At 45.6% G+C, this 26,620-nt stretch overlaps 2 protein-coding genes across 4 annotated transcripts in view; both read left to right on the plus strand.

Annotated features, from left to right (window-relative positions):
- Window positions 1-533: 533 nt before the first annotated feature.
- Window positions 534-7,384, plus strand: snrpc (small nuclear ribonucleoprotein polypeptide C). The gene is made up of 6 exons (XM_088639879.1): window positions 534-665; window positions 1,536-1,578; window positions 2,328-2,436; window positions 3,849-3,941; window positions 5,129-5,233; window positions 6,546-7,384. Exons 1-6 carry the CDS (start codon window positions 658-660, stop codon window positions 6,668-6,670), a joined length of 483 nt encoding a protein of 160 aa, XP_088496005.1. The 5' UTR covers window positions 534-657; the 3' UTR covers window positions 6,671-7,384.
- A 2,097-nt stretch (window positions 7,385-9,481) lies between these two features.
- bltp3a (bridge-like lipid transfer protein family member 3A) overlaps window positions 9,482-26,620 on the plus strand; it is a 46,516-nt gene continuing 29,377 nt past the window's right edge. For 2 of the 3 annotated variants that reach the window (XR_015940098.1, XM_088639883.1), the window contains exon 1: window positions 9,482-9,740. Coding sequence is in view for 1 of the 3 variants with exons in the window: in XM_088639883.1 (XP_088496009.1) it covers window positions 9,697-9,740 (44 nt within the window). In the remaining 2 variants the exon portion in view is untranslated. Of the gene's footprint in view, window positions 9,741-22,276; window positions 24,455-26,620 lie in introns of those variants that run through there. The other variant, XM_088639884.1, reaches the window with a different exon arrangement.

Consider the following 26,620-nt stretch of genomic DNA (forward strand, 5'->3'; position numbering starts at 1 on the left):
CTTCACCAGTTGAATCACTGAATTAAGGGACAACTTAGGGAAGGCCAAATCTTTGGTCCACCCCCAAAGTGCAATTTAGACTAGCCATCTGAAGAACAGGGCCTCTTAAAAAACAGTATTCCTGGCCATACTGGGGAAGTGATGTGTAAATTCTGATCTGGGGAAGTGAGCGCCACCTACTGGTCCACAGGCATCACTTACAGCAGTAGCCTGGTTTCCCTTAGAGATCTCCAATTCCAGTACTGACCAGGTCCAGTGTTGCTCTCTGAGATCTGGAGAAATCAGGCTAGACGGAGGTGTAACACTGCTCTCTAATTATCTGTGATTCTACTAGACAGTTCCTGAGGGTCTTAACCCTTTGCATTACGAGTCTGTAAATCGTCACGCCGGGACTGAACTTTAAATTGATTCCCTCTGCTATTGTCCTCGAAAGAGCTTGTATTATTGGAAAAACGTATAATAACACTATAAAACAAACCAGAAGTGATTTTTAGTCCTGTGCACATGCTGTCACTGGAGGACTAACACTAAGTTACCAGACGGGGGTGCTGTAGTTTGATGGACGTGAATATCTTAAAAAATGCGCCGCCAGGGTACGTCACTTCCGATTGCATGGCGACAGGAAGAGCGTTTTCTGCAGCAATTTGATGTTTGGAGATGCCGAAGTAAGTGTTTTTTTCATCTTTAAAGTTAATAGCTCGTAATATCTTGTGTTATAATTAGGTGTACGGTGCGCTCGAGTTGCAGTTGAATAAGACAGAGCTTTTCGTGATGGTAATTTATCATGAAAGACCATGTGGTAATATCGAAGTACAACAATGAAAGACTCGCTGATCGAGCTAACGTACATTTATCAGAGCGCCGCTTTTTAATTTGATTAATACGACGCTTCTAAGGTCATACATAAAGTATGGCGCGTAGCAACATTATTGTTTTTCAGACGCTGGTGCCTAACTCTGTGGCTTTTCAGCACAAATTAAAGTTTACTTTACATTTATTCACAGTTTATTAAATGGAGAATATCGTTTTAATGCGCACAGCTATGCAGTTTTGAACAAAGCTATAACTATATTATAAGATAGTCCTGCTAAAGTAAGTTGCCGCATTTTCTGTTGGTCGGTAACCTCGGGGTTTTCTCATCATCAATAGATTATGATGTTCAGTTCAGTGTCCCCTGGAAATGTGTATAAATCAACTTGCAAAGCAAACTTTTGACCGAGTCCACAGGGTTACAGGGTTGCTAATGTAAATAGGGTCGTTTTGTTTTCCTTGTTAACGGAGTGCAACAATAACGCCCTGAAAATAGTAACTTTTTTTTAGTTTTGATTCGCCGGTTTAGTGTCTTGAGTTTGTAGAAGCATTAATAATAATAATTGCTTACACTTATATAGCGCTTTTCTGGATACTCCACTCGAAGCGCTTTACAGGTAATGAAGTCTCCCCTCCAACAGCACCAATGTGCAGCCCCACCTGGATGATTAACATTTTCATTTTCATGTTAATTAACATTATCAATTTTCTCTTTTCTTTTCCAGGTTTTACTGTGATTACTGTGACACATACTTAACGCACGACTCGGTGAGTTCCCAACTGCTGTGTTGGTAAACGCAGCGATTATGTATTTGCAGAATGGAAACAGGGAGATGATTAACATGCTGGGTTTGCAGCTGCGAAATCCGAGCGTGTCACGTTTCTCTGGGTGAAATACTGAGCGAGTGTACGGGCAATCGTGACTGTGTTTTTGTGTCGTTGCTCCACAAAGACAAAATTATTGAACAACTGTTTTGTTTCAGCAACATAAAAGTGCAAGAGAATTATCAGGAGGCATTTGAGAGCCTGTTCTTTTAAAATGACCTCGTAAACCTTTTGACTAGAGAACTGTTAAGGCATCATACATCTCAAGATATTTAAATTCAGATTTCTTTACTGAGTTGGGTAATGACGTCTTGCAGCCCTTCAGGGTGTTTGTAGAAATCATGGAACTAGTGAGCTTTGATTTCTTCAGTTTCACCTGACTGGTTCTTTAATACCGCTGCAGAAGTGATACTTGACATGAAAGTGACCATTATATCTGCTTGAAACATTTTTCACTTCAGTCCATAGTTGTCTCTACCCCTGAGACTAGGACAAATCCGTAGTCTTACGGATTTGTCCTAACACTTCAAATGATCTGCAGAAGTTCGTAGTTGTGAATGGTTCCTGCATGCAGTGATCTTGCCAGGTGGTTTAGCAGGGCTGTTTAATGGGTAAAGGGTTGTTTTTGACCTCGGCTTCCCTTGGGGGCCAGACTGGTTCATATTTTCCAAAACGCTTCAATGTTTCTGCAGCCGTCTGTGCGGAAGACACACTGCAGTGGGCGCAAGCACAAGGAAAATGTGAAAGACTACTACCAGAAATGGATGGAGGAGCAGGCGCAGAGCCTCATTGACAAAACCAGTAAGTGGCGAGGGAGACTGCAGAGGTATCCCTGGATAGTAGGTGGAGTGTCCTTGTGGAATCACTGGGGTTTCAAACTTGCTCCTGCTCGACCCTTGAGGCCATTTCCCGTTCAAATCTGAGCTTCTCACAGCTGATGATTTAACGATTTTATCAAAATGTGTTGGATGGCACACTGGTGTAGTGGATAGCGTTTCTTCCCGGCAGTGCAGGGGCCCTGGACTCAATGCCAGACCTGGGGTGCTGTCTGTGTGGAGTTCATATGTTCTCCCTGAGTTTGTGTGGTGGGGTGGGGAACCTTTTTTCTGCCTAGGGCCATTTGGATATTTATAACACCATTCGTGGGCCATACAATATTATCAATTTAAAATTAGCCTGCTATATTTGGTCAAACATTTAATTAACTCACCCCTAATGTGATGGCTGGAACTGCCTCTCTTTGGTGAGGCGTGTGATGTTAGCTGGTATTGATGATGTTGCTACTTGCAACTGCTTTTCCAGGTTTGCGTCAGTCAGTCTGGAGCCCAGTCGATCAAACAGCCGCTTGCTATCATTGAGTTCCCTGACAGGTTTTCCCTTCATCTCCATGAACTGCTTGACTTCATCCCGCAGTTTGTAAAACAGTGTGTTAACACTTTCACAACGTATACACTCCCAGCCTGCCTGGCACTGACTGTCCTCTGAGTCACCGCAATACAGGCAGACGGGCCGCGGGCAGCTGACGAGAAGCATGCGTGTCTGTCCCGTCATGTTATCACGATAAACATTTTCATATTAGTCGATATCGATAATTATCACGATTAAATGTCAAATCATTATTTCTTTCAAGTTTAAAGGCAGATTTTTTTCTCCTGAGTGAAAGTTGAAGAAACCAGACAGTTAATTGGTAAATTAAACAACTCTTTATTTTAAGAACACAACACTTGCCAAACGGCAGAAACATTGAACAAATCTGTTAGCTGCCTGGTCTGCAACACACACACGCACTCACGCAGTATTTTGTGCGCATGCGCAAACATGCAAACAGAAACATATATATCGAACTTTTGTTAAAATTATATAGAGGAAAATTATATCACGATAATTATCGTTATCGATTTATCGCCCACCTCTACGCCTGCGGTTGCCTTGGCAGGGCCAGACCAAATTATTTCACGGGCCTTATACGGCCCGCGGGCCGGACGTTCCCCACCCCTGGTCTAGACGAATGACTCCTCTGAATTTTCTTACTTTTCCAGTGCAGCCATAATTGACTTATAGACTTAGATTTATGAGTGATTATTCAAGCAAAATGGTGCATTCATGAAATGTAAGCTCCCTGTGGCAGGCTGTCCTGGAATGACTGTTGCCTGGTCTAGTTTGTGTCTTGAGAGGTGTTTGCTGAAATGAAGAGCCCATGTTTCTGTTCACAGCGGCTGCCTTCCAGCAAGGAAAGATTCCTCCCACCCCTTTCCCTGGAGCCCCACCTCCTGGAGGAGCCATGATTCCACCTCCACCTAACATCAGTAAGTCTTCGAAGGGGTCTGCACAGTGACCCTGTGGCTACACAGGAGGAGCATCCTTCCTAACTATGGATGAACTAGCACCTCTGGGTTTTCCTTCTTCGGCCTTGTGTAAAATAGTTTTATCAAAGTTGTGCAGGGGATCATTTCCACCCTTGGTTCTGTTTCCAGAATGTATGTTTTAAACCTAGTGAGCAGGTACTTGTCAAACACTGGCCTTTTGGTTGCCAGGAGGATAGAGGAGAATTATTGGTGTAAATCAGATATCCTCTGGTTTTGAGAGATCGTCATTTTGTGCAAGTAGGAGATATTTCATATTGGGTACTCAATTCTGCTGAAAATGTTTTGGCAGAATTATTAATGTTAAATTGAGAAAACTACTTCTATATAGTGTGGCATTTTAAGGAAACAGCATTGGGGGGGGGGTATTTTTTTAGAACAAAAATAAAACTGTTATATGGATCCGTGTAGATAAAATTAATGGAATGCTTATTCTTAATGTGATGTTTGAGGATGTTGAAGGAGAACTAGTGGTAATTACATTGTTAGTTCAATGTTAATCCTAGCTAAGATTGTACCCGTTTCACAAGGCTGTGAAAATGAAAAAAATATTTAAAATCAGATTTGAAGATGATGCCATGTTTAGAAAAACGTAAAATAAGTACAGTCCATCTCATCTTCACTAGGCTATTGGTCTTTCTGTTTCATTCAGTCTTGTGTAGGATGTCTGTGATGGTAGTCAACCCATTACCGTGTAAATCTGCAAGAAAGGTTGTGATTGGAACATACAATTGAATGCATTTTATGCAGGAAGTGGACAGGAAATGGAAATGCGGGGTTTTAGAGAGGGCCACTGAGTATATTGAAAGTGAGGGCTATAGGGTGTGGCTCATGCCTTAATTACACGATGCTCTAGAATGAGGCTCAAGTCTTTTTTCTTCCTCCATCAACCAGGCTTAAACTGAGTTCCTTTATTGTCGAAGAACAGTGCTGCATCCCTCCTGCAGAATTCCACAGTGTATACAGTCTATACTTGCTACTTGTGGTGTCCTAATGCCCTGCTAAGTGTTTTTACATTGGTGTTTCGATTTTTATGTCCACTACCTGTAGATGTTGACTTTTTTGTGAGCAGGAAATTGTCCCAGTATCCCTGCTGGTGTTGCTAATTTTGTTCATGTGATCTGTTACAGCTGGCCCCCCTCGTCCCGGCATGATGCCAGCGCCCCCTATGGGTGGACCTCCCATGATGCCCATGATGGGCCCTCCTCCCCCTGGCATGATGCCTGGTGGGCCAGGTAAGACATGCCCCTTAGATCTCCTTTAACACCAGAGCTGCACTAACACACTGTGATTATACAGGGTTTCTTTTGGATGTTTTAGTTCCTGATTGGGGATAGCTTCTTGCTTCGTTTCATGAACAGCTATATTATTTTTATAGAAAATCCATCAGTCTATTCGGATCATGTGGGCTCTTTTCAATGCACCTGAATGCATACTACACTTCTATAAGATTACTTTCATTTGATGTTTAATAATACACTCAAATATAGGCATACATGCATGCATGTTAAAAATCTCTCTTCATTGTTGTCTGGTGCACCTGTTTCTTAAGTCCTTTATCTAAATGCATGCAGGTTTTCTGGAGTTTCTTTCCATTGTACTCCCTCTCTGCTGCAGTTGTGGTGTGTCCCAGTAAACAATAACATTAAATTATTGTATTTCAATTAATTAATTTGTTGGAAATTAAAACAAAGTAATAGGTTTTGAAGGCTGTGATAATTCATTGTGTACATGCAGGGAAGGGCATTGTTTCCTGTTAGACGTGCTGCGTAGACATTTTTTCTGTTTTTGTCTTATCTTAATGTGATGACTTTCTGAAAGTTGTGCTTATAATCCCAGATCAGTGCTAGAAGAGTTGAGTCTCCTGCTTTTGTTTCACTGACATTAACTATTCAGGTGACACCGGCCTTAAACCAGCAGGAAAACATTTCTGAGAGTCATGTAGATGGTATGAGGCACCCCAACTGTGATTTAGATGAGTCTCAAGAAACTGTGCAGCTCTGAAGTTACAAAGCAAGAGCTATGATTTCTTTCATGTGATTGAGGGTGTTTCAGCAAGAATTGTTTGCTCAATCTTGGAGATTTCTAATCTCGGGTCTATTTGAATACTTCCTTTGCAGGCTCACAATTCCTGATTTAAAGAAAAATCCAGGGTGTAGGGGTTATGAAATGGCAAATTGAGGAGGGTATTGATCATCGGGGGGAGGGGGGTGCTCTTCTAGTCTTTAAGAAGCTAGCAAATTGGACCACACTGTTGCATCTTCCCCCAATTTCACCTGGAGTCTGGCATGTCACTCTTCATCCTTGTGATGGTCACTTGATGTGTGTTGCCTTTTGCAAGTTCTATTGGTCTGTTTACCTCAAGATAGAAAAAGTAATTAACGAATTAATTCACAGTTTCAGAGCTACTTTTACACAGTTTACACTAAGACCACAGTGAATGGCAGAAACGTCCCTCAAAAGCATACAATCCTGTGTGGCTTTTATACGGCATACCTGTATTGAGTTTGAGCAGGATGTCCTGACAGCCTCCTCCTTCCTTTGCAGCACCGGGAATGCGGCCCCCGATGGGCGGCCCGATGCAGATGATGCCAGGCCCCCCCATGATGAGACCACCCTCACGGCCCATGATGGTGCCGTCCAGACCCGGCATGGTGCGGCCCGACAGATAAACCCGCCGAGGAGAAGAGACTCTCGCACCTCTGCCATGCACATCCCCTCACCTGGGAGACGGCTCTCCAACCATCACCCCTTTCAGATAATCCAAGGACCGCAGTGTTTTTAAAATTGATGTTATTTTCATTTTTGTCCCACACCTCCCCCAAGTCCTGCTCGCTTTGGTAAACACAGTAGATTCTCCATGATTTAATTCTTGAGACAGCTTGCAATGTTTAAAACAAACGGAGAGTTTGGAAATTTCCATCAATTGATTAAACTTTTCTTGGCTTGAGCTTGTATAATAAAAACCCAGAGAACTGTCAGATACCAGAACCCGATTACAATGAGAATATATTTACCTCTGGAGAGTCACAAGTGTGTCAAAGAAAGTTTGTTGTACAGCCATACGTCTCTACAGCTTCTCTGTGCCAGCATCTTGTTTTGAGAATATTCACATTGTACAGTTGACATGCCCTGACTTTTTACATTTCACCTTTGGATGCAAATATCAGCCAGTAAAACCATCCCTTATGATTAGTAGTTTTTTGCCATTAACATTTAAACATTTTAAAGGTTTAAGTGGTTGGGTTTGTTTTTATTTGTATTTTACAGCGTCTTCTGGGTTGTTTTCCCCCCAGTCTTGAAGCTACGCTATGGCTTCTGCTGTGAGGATACTCTAGAACTTGTCTTTTCATGTATGTTTTGAGAAATAAAATTCCAGAAATGAAGGAGCCTGTCATCTTTATTATTTTGTAGTACTGGATCAGCTATCTACGAGGAGTTCATTGATTATAAAGTTAAAGCCAAAATGATTTATTAAAATTACAATTATGGGGCATTTTAAAATTGGTTACCATCGTTTTGTGTGCTAGTTGTCATTTAGCTGTTCCCTTATGCTGGAACTGGTAATGTTTTGTGAGGCTTTGCATAAAATTGAGATGAAAATAGTAATACGCTTAATGGTAAGGCTGGTATTTAAACTATTAAAAATATTTGCCTTGACTTCAAGATCGAATCAAGCATGGGCTGAGCTCTTTCATCAGAGGTTTGAACCTGGGTCATGTGCCTAGCTGCCTGTGACTGGGGTCCCCAAGGGGTGTGTGCACAGTTGGCTGAGAGGGTCAAGTTGGGTTGGTTGGTCTGGATGCACTGTTCCTATTGACATAGCGCCTCCTGCAGGTACAGTGATAGCCTTAGTGTCTGGCAGGCCCCTGTGTATTTCTGTTGACTTGGTGCTCAGGTCGATGCTGGAGCAGCCAGGCAGTGCTTTCCCCTTCATTCAAAAAGCCCCAACACACTCACGAGTGAGGCAGAAGGTGTACTGCAGCCTGCTCTCTAGGTGCTGGGGTTTTGCCCCCTGCAGGGGCAGTTCAGAGGGAAGGAGGCGGCTTTGACACCAGGTTCCTGTTATCCTGGAGGAACCCTGCACCATTGTAAAGCAGAGGTTGTCTACGGGGTGCTGGGGAAGTCCTGTCTTTCATGATGCAGGAGAGCACATCTCCAGTCATGGAGAGCCAGGTTTCTGCTTGACTTTCCACCTGAATACACGGTCAGCTATGGTAGTTGACCTCATTATTTAATCGGACACATTGGAACCTTGTTCTTAGGGAGCTGAAGGGTGTAAAACCTGCTGGAGAGCAGCCGTTGAGGCCCTGAGTCCGGCTTTAGAGGTTGATGTGGAGCTGTAGGACTGCACAGCAGATGAGGCCCTGACTGATCCCAGGGCTTGGGACTGTGTCACCTGACTGATTCTGACTGTAAGGCAGGCAGGTTGGGTCTGACAGGAACGCCTGGATTTCAGGTGGGTGGGACAGTAATGCCCTGTGTATAACAGCATCCTTCTGGGCACATCAAGAATTGTATGAGACAGTGTTTCCTGCCACTGACAGTGATCAGCGTCACTGCCACACAGAGCTGGGGCTCGGGGCTCAGTTCTAGACCTGAGATGCTAGCTGTGTGGAGTTTGTTCTTCCACGTGCACCAGTTTCCTCCCACAGTCTGGTGGGTTAATTGGCTTCAGAGATACTTGGCCCTGGTGCAAGTGAGTGTGTGATTGTACGTGCCCTGCAATGGACTGGCGTTCTAAGCTGTTCATCACGCGTAGCAGATAACGCAGAAGCCCAATGGAAGAAATCCATCCATTTTCTAACCGATTCTTCCAATTCAGGGTCATGGGGAAGCTGGAGCCTATGGGACACCAGTCTGTTGCAGGGCAGACATCTGTTCAAACTCACACTCACACTAATCCCCCAGAATTCAATTAACCTACCAGTATGTCTTTGGACTTCAGGAGAAAACCCACAACAAACAAGGGGAGAACATACTGTAAAAACTCCCTGCAGATAGCACTTTAGGTCCAGAATTGAACTGAGGGCCCCAATGGTACAAAACAGCAATGCTAACCACTGCGCCACCGAAGAAATGTTCTCCTAATTTGTATGCGTATCCCACGTGCATTCCAAATATTGCCTTAAGTTCATTTCAATTTTTGTAGTGACCACAAATTATTAGGAGACTAAAATACACATTGAGCATATTAAACAGACCCCCAAAACACGAGAATTATAGAGGAGTTTATTATTTTTTGTACACATTGCAGTAAATCATCTGTGAGTTACTTTTACTAATACGAAGTTCTATTGAACCACATTCAAGTATTCCAACCTATTTTGTTGTCATTTTTATGTGTTCAAAAGGTGGCGTTATTGAGCTCCTTGTAATTTATTTTCCTTGAAGTGTGCGTTTGAGAAACAGAAACCATTTTGGCTCCACAGTAGGCGGACGTCTGAGCCCAGCAGTGAGCGAACAGGGGACTGAGTTTCACCGCCTCCTGCGCACGGTCACCCCTGACCCCCCCTGGCAAGCCCGTCCCCGCGCGCCGTGCTTTGTGGGACCGCGGCAGACCGGGTCTGGAGGACCGGCGTGCAGTGCCCAAGCCTATTATAAGATGTTGGTGCAAGGGAGATGGGATAGAAATAGAACTCCCGCCGCAATATCCGAAGGTTTCTTAGCACTGTAGCAGTCAAGAACTTCAACTGACATGGCGGGGATTATCAAAAAACAAATTCTGAAACATTTATCCAGGTAAGGGAAGATGTCGTTTTCCTTTTCTTTTATTACCCTGGAGATCGTTGTCTGTGGTTGCTATGCCAAGCAAACCCAAAGCTTCTCTTTGTGTTGCCTCAATGGCATGGCTTTAAAATAACGCGAGGCGACAGGGCAAAACTTTTCATTACTGTTTTGTACCGTAATGTGCTAGTGGACGGTTAAGAACTGGTTCCGTGCTGATGAAACTGACACGTCTTGAATGTACATCACCTGCTCCTTCAATAAACCAGACCTGCATTGTATATCGTTAACGTTTCACATAGTGTATATGAGCCGCCTGAGAGCTGCAAGCCGGCGCATCCTTGAGGCGAATGCGAATTAAACGGACTTTAGTTGTACAGAACCACCTCCTCCCAGTCACAGCCACATAGGAGGGAGAACACTTGAAATTTAAACAAGCTATTAAGATGGATGTGCATAATCTATTAAAAACCTATTTGTCCTCAAAGTCAGGCTTTTGCAAACGGAACCTGCACTAATGCAGATATTCAAATACTTGTTTCCATTATCAATCCAAACCCGGTGACGAGATGAATCGCAACCGCGATTTGCCTATCTGTAGATGTCCCCGGTTCCCATTCAGCTATCTGGGACTGCAGTGGTTAATAATTTAGGATGACGTAATGGAGTCCGCACAGACCCCCGTCTGTTGTCTCGCGCTCCATTTTCCACCCCCCAAACTGTGTCGTGAGCACATAGCACTACAGTCCTTAGCGTGGCGATTAGTCCTGGGCTTACTAACACCCATTCCAGAACATCCGTATGAGCATACATCGACTCGATTTAGAAATACCCGCACACAAATAGTTAAAAAGGCTGTATGTTATCGTTCGGTCGTGTGTACCGCAGTAAGGCACACGTAGACCGTACTTGTTTGAATTCTTACTGTCTCCCACAAAACCCACCACCTCTGTGCCGCTTTCCCTGAACACACCAACACTTCACTGCGCTACCTGTGTATGCGGCACCCGTGTCATCACGGGACAAACCACGCAAACAGACAGGGGAAGATGCGCTTGAATCTGCAGGATTAGGTGGTAGTAGCCTATGTATGCTCTTTCACAAAATAACTTTTACAACCTCTGTTGACAGGAGCTGCTTGGTGGGGCGGCTTGTACGTTGAAAGCTAAGAGTAACAGCAGTAAATTTGTAGCAGCATGTCAGACAGCAGCCAGTCTCCTAATCAATATCCCCCCCCCCCCCCCAAAAAAAAAACAGGCACACATCCCATCTTAGCTGGTGGCTCCTGTCTCATCAGTTGACCCAGTTTTCGGAGATGTTTTTGTCTGGGTGGCGAGTGACTGAAAGTGACAGGCACGCCACACAGAGAGCGCTCCGGGGCAGCCCAGGCTGGAGGCAGGTCTTGAAAGCTTCCAGCCCACCGGAGGGCCCGCCACACAGTAGCTGTTGCTGAATTTAAAAGCCTGGTTTATATGGAGGGGTGATATGGTGGCGCAGGTGTTAGCATTGCTGCTTCACAGCATTAGGGCCTGGGTCCAGTTCCAGCCATGGAGGGCTATCTGTGTATCCTGGAGCTTGCATGTTCTCCTCGTGTTCACGTTTGTTTCCTCTGGGTTTCTTCCTCAAGTTTCTCCCCACAGTCAAAAAACATACTTGTTGGTTAATTGTCTTCTGGGAAACCTGGCCCTGGTGTGCGTGTCCTGTGATGGACTGGTGTCCTGTCCAGGGTGTATCCTGTGCTCACCTCCGACTCTGAATTGGATGAGCGGTTATTGGATGCGTCTGGATCTGGGCTCGTAACAGAAAAGTTGTTCAAGTACCTGCAGCTGTCGCTCCCTTGAGCAAAGTGCTCCAGTCTGCTCTGCCGTGCAAAAGGACGTCGTGGGAGTCCTGTATTCTCAGTCTACTTAACAGCACGTGAGCGGGAGAAAGCCCAGGCCTGATGAGTTATGCGTTGTAAGGTCAGCTCCTACCTTGGAAGAGCACAGGCACTGGGATCAGCAATCCTGGTGTCTGGCACAGCCTCGGTGAGGGCATTCTGGGATAGCTTGAGGTCATGCCCTGCGGTTGCCCACGCAAAATGTGATGCCCAGGGGGCACTTTCCTGTGACCCTGCCTTGTTCACTTCCTGTCAGTTAGGCTGAGGGGGATCAGCTGTAGATCGGATCGCCCTACTCCTGTGCCTGACGGGAGCAGTCCCCTGTCTTCACAGTTCCAGCGGTAGCTGCGGGTTCCCCCTCTGTGAGGGTCTCCCGCAGAAACCCCCCTGTCTCCACACCTTTTCCACATGAAGGCACTGCAGCAATGCGTTGGGGGGGAAAAAGTTGATTTCCAGAGCTCCTTTTGAGAAAAGTGTGTTAAATTGAAAGTGTTTGTTGACTGTTCGGGTATGGTAGTGGAAGATTAGTAGAGCACTGCAGGCTCCGTTGAGTTGCAGTGACTCAGAAATACTCAGCCATGCTAATCTTCACATCCCTTACCAGGGGTGGAGAACAAATGACCCAAAATGTCTGGTCTGTCACTTAAGGTGGTTTAATTTGTTTACTTTTGAGGCCTGAAAAGCAATATGTTGGCATACTGGGTGAGGTGTGTTATTCATCAAATGAGAAAAAAGTGGGGTGGTATGGTGGCACAGTGTTGAGCACTGCTGCTTCATTAACTGGGGCTCTGGGTTCAGTTCCGGACCTGGGGCGCTGTCTGGGTGGAGTTTGTGTGTTCTGCCCTTATTTGTGTAGGTTTCCTCCGGGTGCCCCAGTTGCCTTCAGTATTCCAAAGACATTTTAGTAGGTGGCTTGGCTTCTGGGAGAACTGGCCCTGGTGTGTGTGCCAGGACTGTGATGGACTGGTGTCCCTTCCAGGGTGTACCCTGCCTTGCGCCCATTCTTGGCAGGATAGACTCCAGCTCCCAGTGTTGCAGAAAAGGCATCTGTATAACGCTGTTTAGAGTAAGGCACTCTGAAAACTTCAGAGTGTTTGGAGCAGCTACTTTAGAAAATACGATTCCAGTACTTTTTTTTGTTTCCTCTCCCTCGTGAGGTATACAGTGACGAGCCCTCCTCTTCTGTCGTCAGAGTAAAATCTCAAGGAAAGTTGCCCTGAATTCGGATACCTGCGGTTTGAAATACAAGATGGGGAGAGGAGTCTGGATCTCTGAAAGGGAGGACTAATTTCATGTTTATATAATATTGGTCACCAACAAGGATCCCAAAGCACTTAATGTACAGAAGGGACCCACTTCATCCACCACTGCAGTGCAGCCCCCAGCTGGGTGACACACAGCATCCATTCTCTTTCTCTCAGCCATTAAGGGGAAGCTGTAGGAGGGCTAGTTTGTGCAGGCTCCGAGTGGAATTTATCCAGGACACAAGGGCTAATAACCCTACTCTTACAATGAGTGTCATGTGGTCCTTATTGGCCAGGTAGTTCGGACTTAGACTGGCTTAATGTCGCACTAGAATGCTGGCACCTCCTACATCACCATGTCCCTGGTCACCGTGTCACCACTGAACAGGCCCAGCTTGCTTAGCTTCTGAGATCTGACTAGATCAGGGTGATAGCACTGCTGTCAATGTGATAATACAAACGAATGCACAATGAAAATACAAGTCAAATTTTCCATCGTTAGTTTATCAGACACATGCATAACGTTATTTGAATTCTAAGGAGCGAACAGATAAGTGTATTGAGATAAAATAATGAACTTAGGTCATGTGATGGCATGAAATTCACTAAGTGTCTAATGTTTTAAGTGCTCAATATTTAATTCCAGTGGATTTAAATTTGCTGGAATGAGCTGATCAAGAATCAATGTAAACAGTCTTTGATCATTTTAGTTACTGCAAGACTGAGAAAGCTGTGGCCCTGCTCAGTTTGATATACTGTACGTGTTTGCCATTGGCATGACTGAAAATGCTGTTCTGTGAGTGAAGTTGCCTGAGGAATAAGTTCTGCTTCGCCAATCGGCAGGCCAGGTCAGAGAAACCAGGCTCTGAGGGAGACAGGCCAGATCGTGCAAGGCTGATCACTACACAGGCCCAGGACCTGTCTGATCCACCTGTGTAATAGTTTCCACACTCAGGAAGCTGAAGTACGAGAAATTTCGGGAGGAACGAGCCTGCACATCAGCAGAATGTCACAATTCATGCTGAAACCCTGAAAAACCCTGTTTCTTTGATCTGTAGTTTTGTTTGCATTGTGTTTTTTTCTGCTACGTGTTAAAAATATTTGATTAAAATCATTTAACTGGAAATCTATTAGATTCTAAGCACAGCCTTTCTTCTGTGCAGCAGTATACGTCGGCCTTAACTGGCCGGTTAACACCAGAGACGTTCTGACAGTGAAGCAACTTGGGAGGATCAGTTCTGCGCGAAATGAGGAAGATATTGACTGACTGGGATGGAAATGAATGAAAGCAGTGGTTCTCTTCCAAGCAGGAGAACTGCGTGTTCCCACAGTCCAGCCCTCTCACAAGCTTGCCTTGGGGACTTCCCAAGTCCACACAGAGTGCTGACTAAAGTTGTTTGGCATTATGTGATAGGTTTTTATTAAGATCTGATTCTCCCAAAAGAGCAGCAGTGCTTTTTTTTGTAGGTGTATATTTCCTGATAATTATGGGAAATATTGGATGGTAATATTAAAAAAAGATCAACAGTGTAATACTTACCTGAACCCGAGCAATGTAAAATGATTGATAATACTGACAATGATTGATAAATAATACTGACAATCATCAATCAGTCAATCAATAATACTGAGTACAATCATCTCCAAAATCACGGTCTTTAAGAGTCAATATGGTAGAAATCATATCAATAATCATTTCACAAGAGATGTAAAAATGGAATTCGTGTTTTTTTTATCAAACGAATTAACAGTTAACAGTAACACAGAATGTTTACAGTAACAGACAAGGTCCCGTTCTGAAGTGTAAGTTTGTGGTGATTTGTTGTGCTGTTAATGTTTCAGAATCAGCTGGCGAAAGTGGAAAAGAGGTGGGAAGTCAGCCCGCTCTCCTGCAGCTTGTGAACAGTTGGCGAAGTCAAGTGTCACGCCGCACACATAAGACACAGAATCCCGAAACCTGCTCTTTTTCACAAGATTTACAGACATGGAAAAAATAACAATATTTTTAAACTGTTCATTTATCAGCTTTGAAAAGAAATGCGTAAGAGAGATTAGAGGGAGGCACAGTGGTTAGCATTGCAGCCTTGTAGCGCTGCAGCCCCGGGTTCAACTCGGGTCCCGGGATGCTATCTGTGTGGAGTTTGTATGTTCTCCCTGTGTTTGTGTGGCTTTCCTCCAGGTAATCTGGTTTCCTCCCACAGTCCAAAGCCATCCTGGTAGGTTGGATGGCTTCTGGGAAAACTGGCCCTGGTGTGAGTGTGTGCGTGTCTGTGTGCTCTATGATGGACTGGTGTCCTGCCCAGGGTGTATCCTGCCTCGCACCTGCTGCTTTCCAGCTGCCCCGCGACCCTGAACTGGAGGAAGCGGTTCAGTTCAATTCAAGCTTTATTGCCCCCTGGGGGAAATTTGTTTTAAGGCACAGTCAGACACAACACAATGACAAATAAAGATCATCAAAAGGGAAAAGAATACAGTCGTGTTACAGGAGAAAAGAAACAAGAGACAAGGTTACTTTGCGTTGTTTATGAGTGGGAATGAAAGGTTTCCTGAGTCTGTAGGTTTTACACCTGGGGGCACAGAGGTATCTCCCAGATGGGAGAAGTGTGAATTCGCAGTGGAGGGGGTGAGACGCATGATGGTTTTGGCTTTCTTAGTCACCCTCTGTTTGTAAAGGATGCTTAAGTTGACTTGAATATTCCCGATTATTTTGCCTTTTATGTTCACTAACTTACCAGCCTATTACAATTACCGGTACTTACAGTATGTTAAGACACTTTCACTGAATGTTTTGTAGAAAAGTGTAAGAATAGTCTTAGCTATAGTTTTGTCTTTTTTTATAGACAACAAATGTTGTGACACTAGAAAGGTTAGAAAGTAGATGGTGGAGAGAGGAGCGTTCAGTTCGTCAGGAGTGATCTGAAGTGCGTTCTGTTGCAGTCTCTGAGCGTGCTCAGCAGCTGGCAGTGATGTAAGAGCAGGCGATTGGTAGGACACACCGGGCTTGGGACAGCTGGGGACAGGGGTGAAGGTGAGCACTTGAATACACAGGGATCAGAGAAGACAAGGTGAGAGAATAATAATAATAATAATAATAATAATAACAACTTACACTTATATAGCCCTTTTCTGGACGCTCCACTCAAAGCGCTTTACAGGTAATGGGGACTCCCCTCCACCACCACCAATGTGCAGCCCCACCTGGATGATGCGACGGCAGCCATAGTGCGCTAGAACACTCACCACACATCAGCTATCAGTGGGGAGGAGAGCAGAGTGATGAAGCCGATTCATAGATGGGGCTTATTAGGAGGCCATGATAGGTAAAGGCCAATGGAAATTTGGCCAGGGTTACACCCCTACACTTTTTGAGAATTTTTTAATGACCACAGAGAGTCAGGACCTCGGTTTTACGTCTCATCCAAAGGACGGCACCTGTTTACAGTATAGTGTCCTATACTGGGGCATTAGAACCCACATAGACTGCAGGGTGAGCGCTGCCTGCTGGCCCCACTAACACCTCTTCCAGCAGCAACCTTAGTTTTTCCCAGGAGGTCTCCCATCCAGGTACTGACCAGGCTCACACCTGCTGAGCTTCAGTGGTCTGCCAGTTGTGAGGGCTGGAGTAACATTGCCCCTGTGCAGCGCCCACAATCGCCTGGAGTGTGCTGGCAGCTCTTCTCCAGGTTATGTAAGCCGAGGCAGGAAAGAGAATTCAGTGTGGCACCTGAACTGCAGCACGAGTACAGTAGGATAGATCTAAGGAGTACAGGTTCATTAAGAGTCATGCCTCCTGAGGTATCCAGCATTGTGCCACATGTTGACTGTCATACAGCCTCTTTTATATTCAAAACCCAAAAGGCCTTGACTCTGGCGGGGTGTTAAACTGGATGGGTTTGTCAGATAGCAGATATCAAAGCAGCCTTTGTTGATGTCATCAGGTCTGATCGGAGATAGCAATAGATGTTAGGCTTGTTAGTCTGGGTGGTACAAGTGTCTCCGTAATGAAAGTGATCTGTGTTTTACGTCCTGAAGTGTTTGGAATGTTTTTTAAATGTGTCAGTTTTATTTGCACGGTTGAGAATCGTGCATCTTCCATACTTGTGAAGCAGAAACTTGGTGTGATATGAAGTTAAAGGCTTAATGGGCTGAAGATGGTGAGATGTTCATTAGAGTGAATTGAGTGGGTCAGTTGACACAGGGACTTGCCTGTACCCACTGCGTCTCCCTCTGTTCAGAGTGGAAATGTGAAAGAGCTTAGAAACGCGTGCAGTCAAGCACGAGGGATACCAGGGACAGCAGCCAGTCGCTTGGGCATCACCTCTGCCCTGGATGGTGGGTGACCTCGGCAGTGGTGCCAGGGCAAAGCAATGTGAGGTTCTCTTCTCGGCAAACGAGCTTTGGTGTTTGGCGTCTGAGAAGCAGCCACTGATTTTATTCTCGGAATGAAGGAAGGAGCTGGCGGCAGAGAAATCATTATCATTCATTCTTGTTCCGGGCCTGTCACAGGTCAGGAGATCGAAGCCCAGGGCCAATCAAACACCCAGCCCCAGGGAATGGAGGTTAATGGTATCTGAGCCATACCCTGTCCCAGACGGGGAGCAGGAAGATTGCACCTTGACTTTACTGAGGGATACATTTGTCACTGTTTTCACTAAGTGTGACTCGGGAGCATGTTGTGTTGCTTTTTGTGCACTGCTGTTACATTTTCATAGAGCTGCACAATTTTACAGCCCTTTATTCATCAAAACCCACAGGGGCATGAGGCAGCATGAGAACCAGCCTCGTGTGCAGTGTTTTTACAATGTGATACACAAAAAAAATCAAAGAAAAACAAGGCATAAGCAAGAAAAAAATGAGTTACAAAGGGTCCAGTGTTTCCATCCTTAATAATCACAATCCAGGCTGCATGGTGGATCGGTTGTTAGCATTGTTTGCTTCAGCGCGCTGTGGGCCCTGGGTTCAATTCCTGAGGTGCTGTCTGTGTGGAGTTTGTATGTTCTCCCTGGGTTTGTGTGGGTTTCCCCCAGGCGCACTGCTTTCCTCACACAGTCCAAAAACGTGCTGGTAGGTTAATTGGCTTCTGCGAAAATTGGCCCTGGTGTGTGTGTTGGTGTGCGCCCTGCCATGGACTGGCGTCCTGTCCAGGGTGTATCTTGCCCTGCACCCATTGCTTTCTGTGATAGGTTCCAGCTCCCCTGCAGTCCTGAATTGTATAAGTGCTCAGTGAAAGTGATGTGATGATGATAATCGTGACACACCGTGAGTGAAAGGACTGCTGCCTGCTGGGTCGAATTAGGCAAGGGTTTGCACTCAGTCCCTCTGAAAGCATGACTCAGAGAGTTCAGTGTTGGGCGTATTGAGTAAACTGCAGCTTTTTGTTTCCTGCAGCATTTGTTCTTTGCCTTAGACCCAGGGGCTTTGCAGAGTTCACAAGGGTTGCTAGCGCTCAGCAGACGAAATAAGAGAGCAGAGGCCTTAAGTGGATGCCAAAGCACTCTAGGTAAGAGGGCAGTGGAGGCAGGTGAAGATTAGTGACCCGCTGAGAGAGACAGTAGACGTGTTTACCCAACGCCTTCACTGCAGTTCAGACAGTCTGCCTGAGGATCAGCTTCTTGTGTTCATAATACTGTGACCAGCTCCATTGTTACTTAGTGCAGGCAGTGTGGAAAGACAGGTGAATCAGCCTCACACACAGGTATATTGCCCTGTTGTTTACAGAGGGGTGTGCTATTCACTTGAGGGAGAAGATGAAAGACCTGAGAGAGAGAGAGCACCCAAACAGATAGGCAAAACAAACAGAATGGAGACGTCCCAGCTGTTCTACAGGGGAGGAAGAGGAAAGAGTGAGCTTTGAAAGACAGGAAGGGATTATGATAAGTGCAACTCCGAGGATGCAGGAAGCTAGAATACCATCTTATCCTGAGCCAGCTTTACCCACCACAGGGCTTTTGCGTGTGCGTACAGAAGTGAATAATTGATTTAGCGCTGTTCATCCAGAAAGATCTGAAAATGCTTTTAATATGGCAGGTACCCACTTCATTCACCACTGTAACAGATGCCCCTGAGATGGTAGCGTAGCAAGGCACACAAAACCGTCTCTAAAATAGGAAACCAAACAGACGAGGTCACCACCCTGATGTAAAACCTATGCCCCTGAAATCACAGTTTCACTCCACGAGCAGGTGTGAAAATGCCTCACCCGGTCCATCTCATTTAGGCCAGTCCACTCTCGCCTGTCTTCTTTCTTACCGGCTGGCATGGCAACCAAGTATAGGTAGGTCTTGTCCTTTCTTTTATCCCCCCCAAAACTTGTAAAGATTTCCCCCCAGAGAATCTCACCGTCCAAAATGTCTGTGCGGGTCTGCTAAGACAACCTCTGTCACCTCTGTGAGGGCTTTTATAGAGAACTGGTTTCCCCAGGTGCAGCCAGTTCCCGGATGTCCTCGCGAGAATGCCCATCTGGGATTGGCTCAACATCGACCTCTGGTGGTTCAGCCCCCTTTCCACAGTCCTATACTGCCCTCCCTGTTAGAAACACTGAAGTTCCGCTCCCGCCTGCTCTGTTCTGCACCTGCAGGCCCACTACGCAGCAGATCGGAGGAGGACTGGGAAGTTTCTTCACCAGGGGGTATTAAAGGAGAGCGTTAGGAAAGCTCGACTGTGGGATCCCGGACTCTGGGGCTGCCACCCCTACTCTTCCATTCCATGAGCTCTTTGATGTCCACGCAGTCATTACCTTTATTTAATGTCCCATGTGAAGGATCATAATAATAATAATAATTGCTTACACTTATATAGCGCTTTTCTGGACACTCCACTCAAAGCACTTTACAGGTAATGGGGACTCCCCTCCACCACCACCAATGTGCAGCATCCACCTGGATGATGTGACAGCAGCCATAGTGCGCCAGAACACTCACCACACACCAGCGATCAGTGGGGAGGAGAGCAGAGTAATGGAGCCAATTTATAGAGGGGGATTGTTAGGAGGCCATGATTGATAAAGAGCGATGGGAAATTTGGCCAGGACGCCGGGGTACACCCCTACTCTTTTCGAGAAACACCCTGGGATTTTTAATGACCACAGAGAGTCAGGACCTCGGTTTTACGTCTCATCTGAAGGACGGCGCCTGTTTACAGTATAGTGTCCCCGTCACTACACTGGGGCATTAGGACCCACATGAGCCGAAGGGTGAGCGCCCCCTGCTGGCCCCACTAACACCTCTTCCAGCAGCAACCTTAGTTTTTCCCCAGGAGGTCTCCCATCCAGGTACTGACCAGGCTCACACCTGCTGAGCTTCAGTGGGTTGCCAGTTGTGAGTTGCAGGGTGATATGGCTGCAATCATAGCCTCCTGCATCACCCTGCGCCAGGTTTCCATACTTGGGCATTGGTTTTGGAAATGCAGGTCCAAAGGGGGGAGCGCCTCCTGCTGGTCCACTAGCATCTCTTACAGAAACAGCCGCGTTTTCCTTAGAGATCCTCTATCTTGGTACTGACTAGGCCCAGCCCTGCTTAACTCTTGAGGCTTGAAGGTGGTTTTCTAGTTAATTTACAATCCTCACTGGATACTCGGCCACTGTTATTATCCAAGCTAATTGGAAAATCATTTGATTTTGTCAAGACTTTAAAATTTCTGTCCTAGTCAGCTGAAAGTGAGCATCAGTACTTTTTTTACTTATTATTTATTAAATAAAACCAATTACGAGTAAAATATTCAATGTATAGCTATTTATATGTATTGACAGTTCGGTTATATACAGAAACATAATTGATTCAAATCTGCATTGACAAAAACAATTTAAAAGAAAGACATAAAGTTCGGCACTAAATATTATATCATTTTACTTCACAAAGTGAGATGAGGTCTTAATGGAGACATTAATGTTTCCCCGGTTAAACAATATTTGTTCAACCGTTCCATTACAAATCTCAGTCACAATATCAATCCCCTGTTCTTTAATGAGCCTTTTTATTGTCATCATTTTTTTTACTCGCAGCTAGAAGAATTCATAAATTATTTCTGTCTTTTGGTTCTTTTGGTTCAATGTGATCAGCCGAAAAGTTTCCCAGGTGCATAACTGAGAATTCAAAAGGTATCATTAAATTTACTATTTTATTAAGGGTTACGTATAAAAATTGTGAATATTGGGCAGTACCTGAATATGTGTGTGATTTGCTACCTGCTCTCCACGTAACCTCCAATACTGTGAAGTGGCATTTGTGATGTTCCTTTTGTTTAACTTGTTTTAGGCCTGATTAAAAAACGAATCAAGTTTTTTTTCCAGTAGAAGTTTCTCTATGTATGCGAACTTCTGGAGGTTTGTTGAAATTTGCATATGTTCATCCACTGATTAGAAGATATTGTATTCTCATTTTCTTTTAATATATTTTGTTGAATCTTTGTTTTCATTTATTCAATAGTAGTGTATAGTTTTGAAGTTATTTTCTTCTGATTACTTCGTTGATGAGCAGCTGGAGCATCAGTACTTTATGGTTCAGAGGAGAGGTTGTGTTTCAGTACTGCAGTGCTGCACTTCCTAATGTCAGATAAACTCCAACTCTTTCTCTAATATGGCATACTGGGGTTAAAACCATTCTATTTATTTTTTTCACAATCTGAAATTGATACTTTCAAATTTACAGGCCTATCTGTAGACACCCCATTTATTTCAAAACAAACAACATAAACCACCTTTTGAAGAAAAGCCCAACACAACCAATCTAGCTTTTTGTCTTTTCCTTTATGTATTAGCCAGTGCTTCCAGTAACTGGAAAGTTTGTTAGCGTAATCTCTACAAACCTACTCCTGGTGTCTCTCCAGTTCTGTGTCTCTGAGAGAACAGCACTGGTTCCTTAATGTTTGACCTGCATACGTCTTCTGTGCAATTGTCTGGCTTATCAGAGCGATGACAGGCTGTAACACTTCGCAGGGTGACTCTAGTGCCGGAAAAGACACCTGGTCTAATGAAGGAAACCCCCAGAGTGAGAAGCATTATGGGAAATGGCAGCTCTTACAGACTTGAACCGCTGCGCGACACTAAGAGCCCCACAAGGGAGTGGGGGCGCGAGGGAACTAGACAAGAAGAGGGAAGCAGAAGTGACTGCAGAGCCTGAAGGAGGTGTGTGTGTGTGTGTGTGTGTTTGAGCAGTTTGCTAAGGGAGTGTGCGAGACGGGCTGCAGACAAACATCAGGACACAGTCCAGGGCACCAGGGCAGGGCCGGCTGTTTGCCTCGAGGCCTGGCAGTGCTCTCAGGACTCCAGACTTGTTTTCGCTGCTGGAGTCACCAACAGACAGTGATGTCAGCTGTCTCCCAGCATGTCGGTTTGAGGGGGGGGAGGGGGGTCAGAGTTGGACCAAAATAATAAGAGGAACACTCCAAGAAGCTTGTGAGATCACCATGACATTCTCATGGGTCTGTCAGCTTGTTTGCTTTGTGCAGGAGGGCCTCCCCCCCCCCCCGTCTCTGGAGTGAGCGGCAGTAGAGTACTGTGAGCACCCTCCTTAACTCCTAGCGCTGGAAGGTCCAAAGCGCTTCATTGGCTCGTCTTGGGGGGAAGGGTTTTGCTCGTGGCGATGCGTCCGTTTGACCCCTGCATAAAAACGCGCAGGGAGGTTCCTCGGTGTGTCTGTGTGCAAGGTGGATTGGCAATGAAGGAATGATCCTGGTTTGGAAGAGCGCCATGCTGGACATACATCTCGAAACACTAAACACAGAGAGCCCTGTGTGATGACAGCCTAGTCCTTGCCGCAGGCCCGAGTCAGGGCTCATTTGCACTTCGTCCGCCTGTAGCAATGAGGAATATTGATTTTTTTTCTACTTTGTGGCTTTGCAACCTTTTAGGACCCTGGGTTGTGGCCACTTCCAGTTACAGCCAAGCTGAGTTTCTTTGGAAACCTTCCTTTCTTTTTTTTTTCTCCCAACCAAGAAAAAACGAAAGGCAGACGAAAACCGAGAAGGCTTCATACCAGACGCCACCCAGGGGTTTTGCAGGAAGGAGGCGGTTGTTATCAGATCCGTTTTATCTGGTGTGGCTATCAGCCGCTCCGTTTTTTTTTTTAAACGGAATCATGTTTCTGATACGGCTGACAAACTGGTCTCGGCGCCCATGTTAGGACTGACGTGTGTGAAGTCCGGCTGTCGGCGTGGACGTCCATCGCACAGCAATACCGGCACAAGGCCCAAAAGAAGTGTGGACCACAGGCAGCCTGCATCCTGCACCTGAGCGCGTACTGCATCCTGCACCTGAGCGCATACTCTGTGAGCAGATCCTGTTTAATCTGTGTGCCTCCCATGTAGCATAGTGTCATGCAGTTATTATGCAGGTCCTCAGTGCCTTTTGCATTCGTAGCCATGTTGCACAACTGTCCTCGTGTTCTGCCTCAAAACAGCTGTGCAGAAATGAGTGTTCACCCATCTCCTACATAGCAGACACTGCTGCTGAAAGCAGCACTGTGTTCAGTGCAGCTCCGCACACAGGCTCTTCCCAGACTCTTGAGCACGAGAATGTGTGGAATGTGAAAGCTGCCTGAAAGACCTCTAATTAGTTCAATTAGAAATCTAGGCCTAAGGTCACTGCGAAGGGGTCCACTGTATCCCTGCTGATTGTTGGGTTATGCTGTAGTGATGTCTCCTGTGTCTGTTTTTTTTTTTTGATGGTTGATGATGTGGAATATTTTGCCATTGTTTTTATATCTGCCCGGGTTGAAATTCGTTGATCCTGTTTAATCAGCTGTCCTCTCTGCTACAGCCTCTGAAATGGCAAAAGGAGGAATAAGGACTCTTGCAGGTCTGACTCTGGCCATTCTTGCTCCTTCCCTGCCTTTTGGCTTCAAGGGAGAAGTAGCATTGATCTGGAGGAGCCCATGGACATTGCTGCAAGCTTTCCAGTGCCTGGTGGAGCTTGGGACTCACTGCTGTGGAAAGGCGCTGGATCTAATGCTGGCTGAAGCCCTTTGTAATCCAGATATCTCTGCTAGGACCGGGGCGGCGTACACAGTGGCATCCCACTATTTCTGTGCCTTCAGAGCCTGAGCCAAGATCTCCTCCCCCTGCCGCTCAATAGCGACCCCTGTGGTCGCCTACTGCCTCGACACTTGGCGCTGATGTCAGTTGTGCTGGTGCAGGGCTTGCTGTAGGAATCAGAGCGATGAATCATTTACTGTGCAGCACTTAAAACAAAGACTCCTGCTTGTTATCTGTGCTTCTTTTGAGCCAGAACGTGCTCAGTGTCAGACTGTCCACCCTCCAGGACCTCTCAAGGCTTTTTTTAATTGTGCATTTTTAACCCCATGTGTGTACAAATGGCAAACAGGCAGTAAAATATACAGACGCACTACCAGAACAATTGCTTCTGAAAACTGTTAAACACTCTAGAAGCCAGCAGGCGGTTGTGAGCTGTGCTGCTGACGTGGTTGCTTATGGGTAGGAACAAAATGAGGAGTGAGAAGCCCCCGAAGGTTCATCAAGACTATGTTAATCTGGGTAATCAACATCAAGGACTTCTGAGTGTTTGGACTACTGAACAGTTTGAATTTCATCAGTCCAGACACATGGGGCTAATCATGGAGGAAACTGCTCTGGGCAGCGTGACGTGGAGAAAGGTAGGCTCCCTGGAAACTGTTTGAGGACTTGGGAACATGATCCGTGACCTCTGCTCAGGTAAAGGGTTGTGGAACGTGCACGAGCCCAGGCATGATTTAGCTGCACCTAGTATTTAGTAAAAGCTGAAGGGGACACCGAGTGGTACAGTATCATAGTGGTAAGCACTGCTGCCTAGCAGCTCTGGGACTCTGGGTTCGATTCCATGGGTACTGTCTGTGTGGTGCTTGGATTTCTTCCAGGTTTTCCTCCTTTAGTACAAAGACATACTGACAGGTTCATTGGCCCTGGTGTGAGTGTGAGTGTGAGTGTGAGTGTGAGTGTGAGTGTGAGTGTGAGTCTGTCTGCCCTGCAGTGGACTAGCATCCCATCCAGAGGGTCTCCTGCTTTGCACCTATTGCTTGCCAGGATAGGCTCTGGCTCCCCTGGGACGCTGAAGTGGAAGAAGTGGTTAGAAAATAGAGGGAGCACATTGATCACAGACCATCATCAATGATCAATCTAAACAAATGTCCACCACAGACAGATTATTGAAGGCATTTAAAGTTACTAACTATAAAGTGTGTTACCTTCTCATGTTATTGACAGCAATAGCTTGAACCTGCATTGAAAGTGCACTGGTGCCTTGCTTGTGAGGTGCGTATCGTAGTGAAGTGTTCTGGAACCTGCGTTGCCCTTCATACATCCACTCCCTCCTGTTCACATTGATCCCCAGCACCCTGTGAGTTACAAATTCAGCACCTGTTATAATATGCGAGAGAATGGTGTTTGCGTGGCAGCTGCCACATGTGTTGTTCAGCTACGCTATCATGTTATTGTATGGCTACGCTCTGGTTAACAACCATTATCATGCATGATCTCGCGGCACACATGCTGCGTTCAAGAAAAACAGTTCGGAGTGGTGCTGTTCTAGTCCTGTTAGAGCAGATTTAGGCAGATGGACTCATCCACTGCCGAGACGTTCCCTGACGTTCGGAATCAGCAATGTAGAAAATGCCCTGCTTAACATGCAGAAATGCAGAGCCACCCACGCTGTCACACTAGAAAGAGGCTGTAGGAGACCAGTGTGGAACAGCACGGTAACTGTTTTGGAAAAGTTTGAGAACTTTGGCCTCCCCTCACAAGATTCGCTGTCACAGTCTTATTTTAATGTGAGCCCTAAGCCTCTCTTGATCCTGGACTTCATGAGGTGGGCTGAAGGCTTTAAAGATGCCTGCAGTGAATAGAATTTATCTGTTGAGTTAAGTCCATAAATGAGCTGGCAGCGTTCCTCCCTGTGACAGGTTTCACTTGACTGCTTGCCTATTAGCTTAAAAAAAAACCGTCCTAGAGCTGTAACACAAACCAGACTTCTTTTTCCTCGGCTTTGTGTCTTCTCAGACACCTGCTTGTTAATTTGAAGCGTAGCAGTTTGAATCCAGTAAAAACAAATATCTTTTCAGTGTTCGGGTAAATATGTAAAAATAGGGCTATGGATATTTCTTCCTACCTGGGGTGCTGAACTGACTAAACTGCTGCGTCTACAGAAGCTCTGTGATGTGGACTGTGAACAGCTGCAACAGCTGTAACATAGGAGGGTCCAAGAGGTTTGTTTTTGGATGGTTTTAGTGTTTCCCATTTTTCTTAAGTTATCATGGACCTAACTATACACTCCGCCCATACTCTCCAGGGCATTTGTGAAATTCCACCTTGCTGTCCTCTCGCGACACCTACTTGCTAATCTGAAGATCATGCTGCTCCTGCTTCTGTGTCTCTGTTTTGGTATCGCTGGTTTGATCCTGGAAGAATCCACCACCTTTTGGATAAGATTGCTTCTTGCTGTAATTCAAAATCACAGGCCTAGGAGGTTTAGACAGGAAGGACTGCGATTTTTGCCGTTTACCTCTTCATCGAAATGCAGTACGACAGGAGCCCTACGATCTCCTGGAGTTAACTCGCATCACGTTGAAATTACCTCTTGTCTGCTTGTGTCCTTACTTTTGTTTTTAAAAATGATATTACACCCAAGGGCTTGTGAACATTTGAAGACAGGAGGCTGAACCTATTTAAAAGAAAACTGGGTCCCGACACCAGCTTTGGGGCCCAAAGCTTGCCTTGCAAGACATTTATTAACAATTCCACTTCCACTGTGGTCAGGGAATATCTTGCAGAAGAATTTCTAGATGCTT

The sequence above is a fragment of the Lepisosteus platostomus genome, chromosome 7 (assembly GCF_059453375.1).
Source record: "Lepisosteus platostomus isolate fLepPlt1 chromosome 7, fLepPlt1.hap1, whole genome shotgun sequence".
Classification (NCBI taxonomy): Eukaryota; Metazoa; Chordata; class Actinopteri; order Semionotiformes; family Lepisosteidae; genus Lepisosteus; species Lepisosteus platostomus.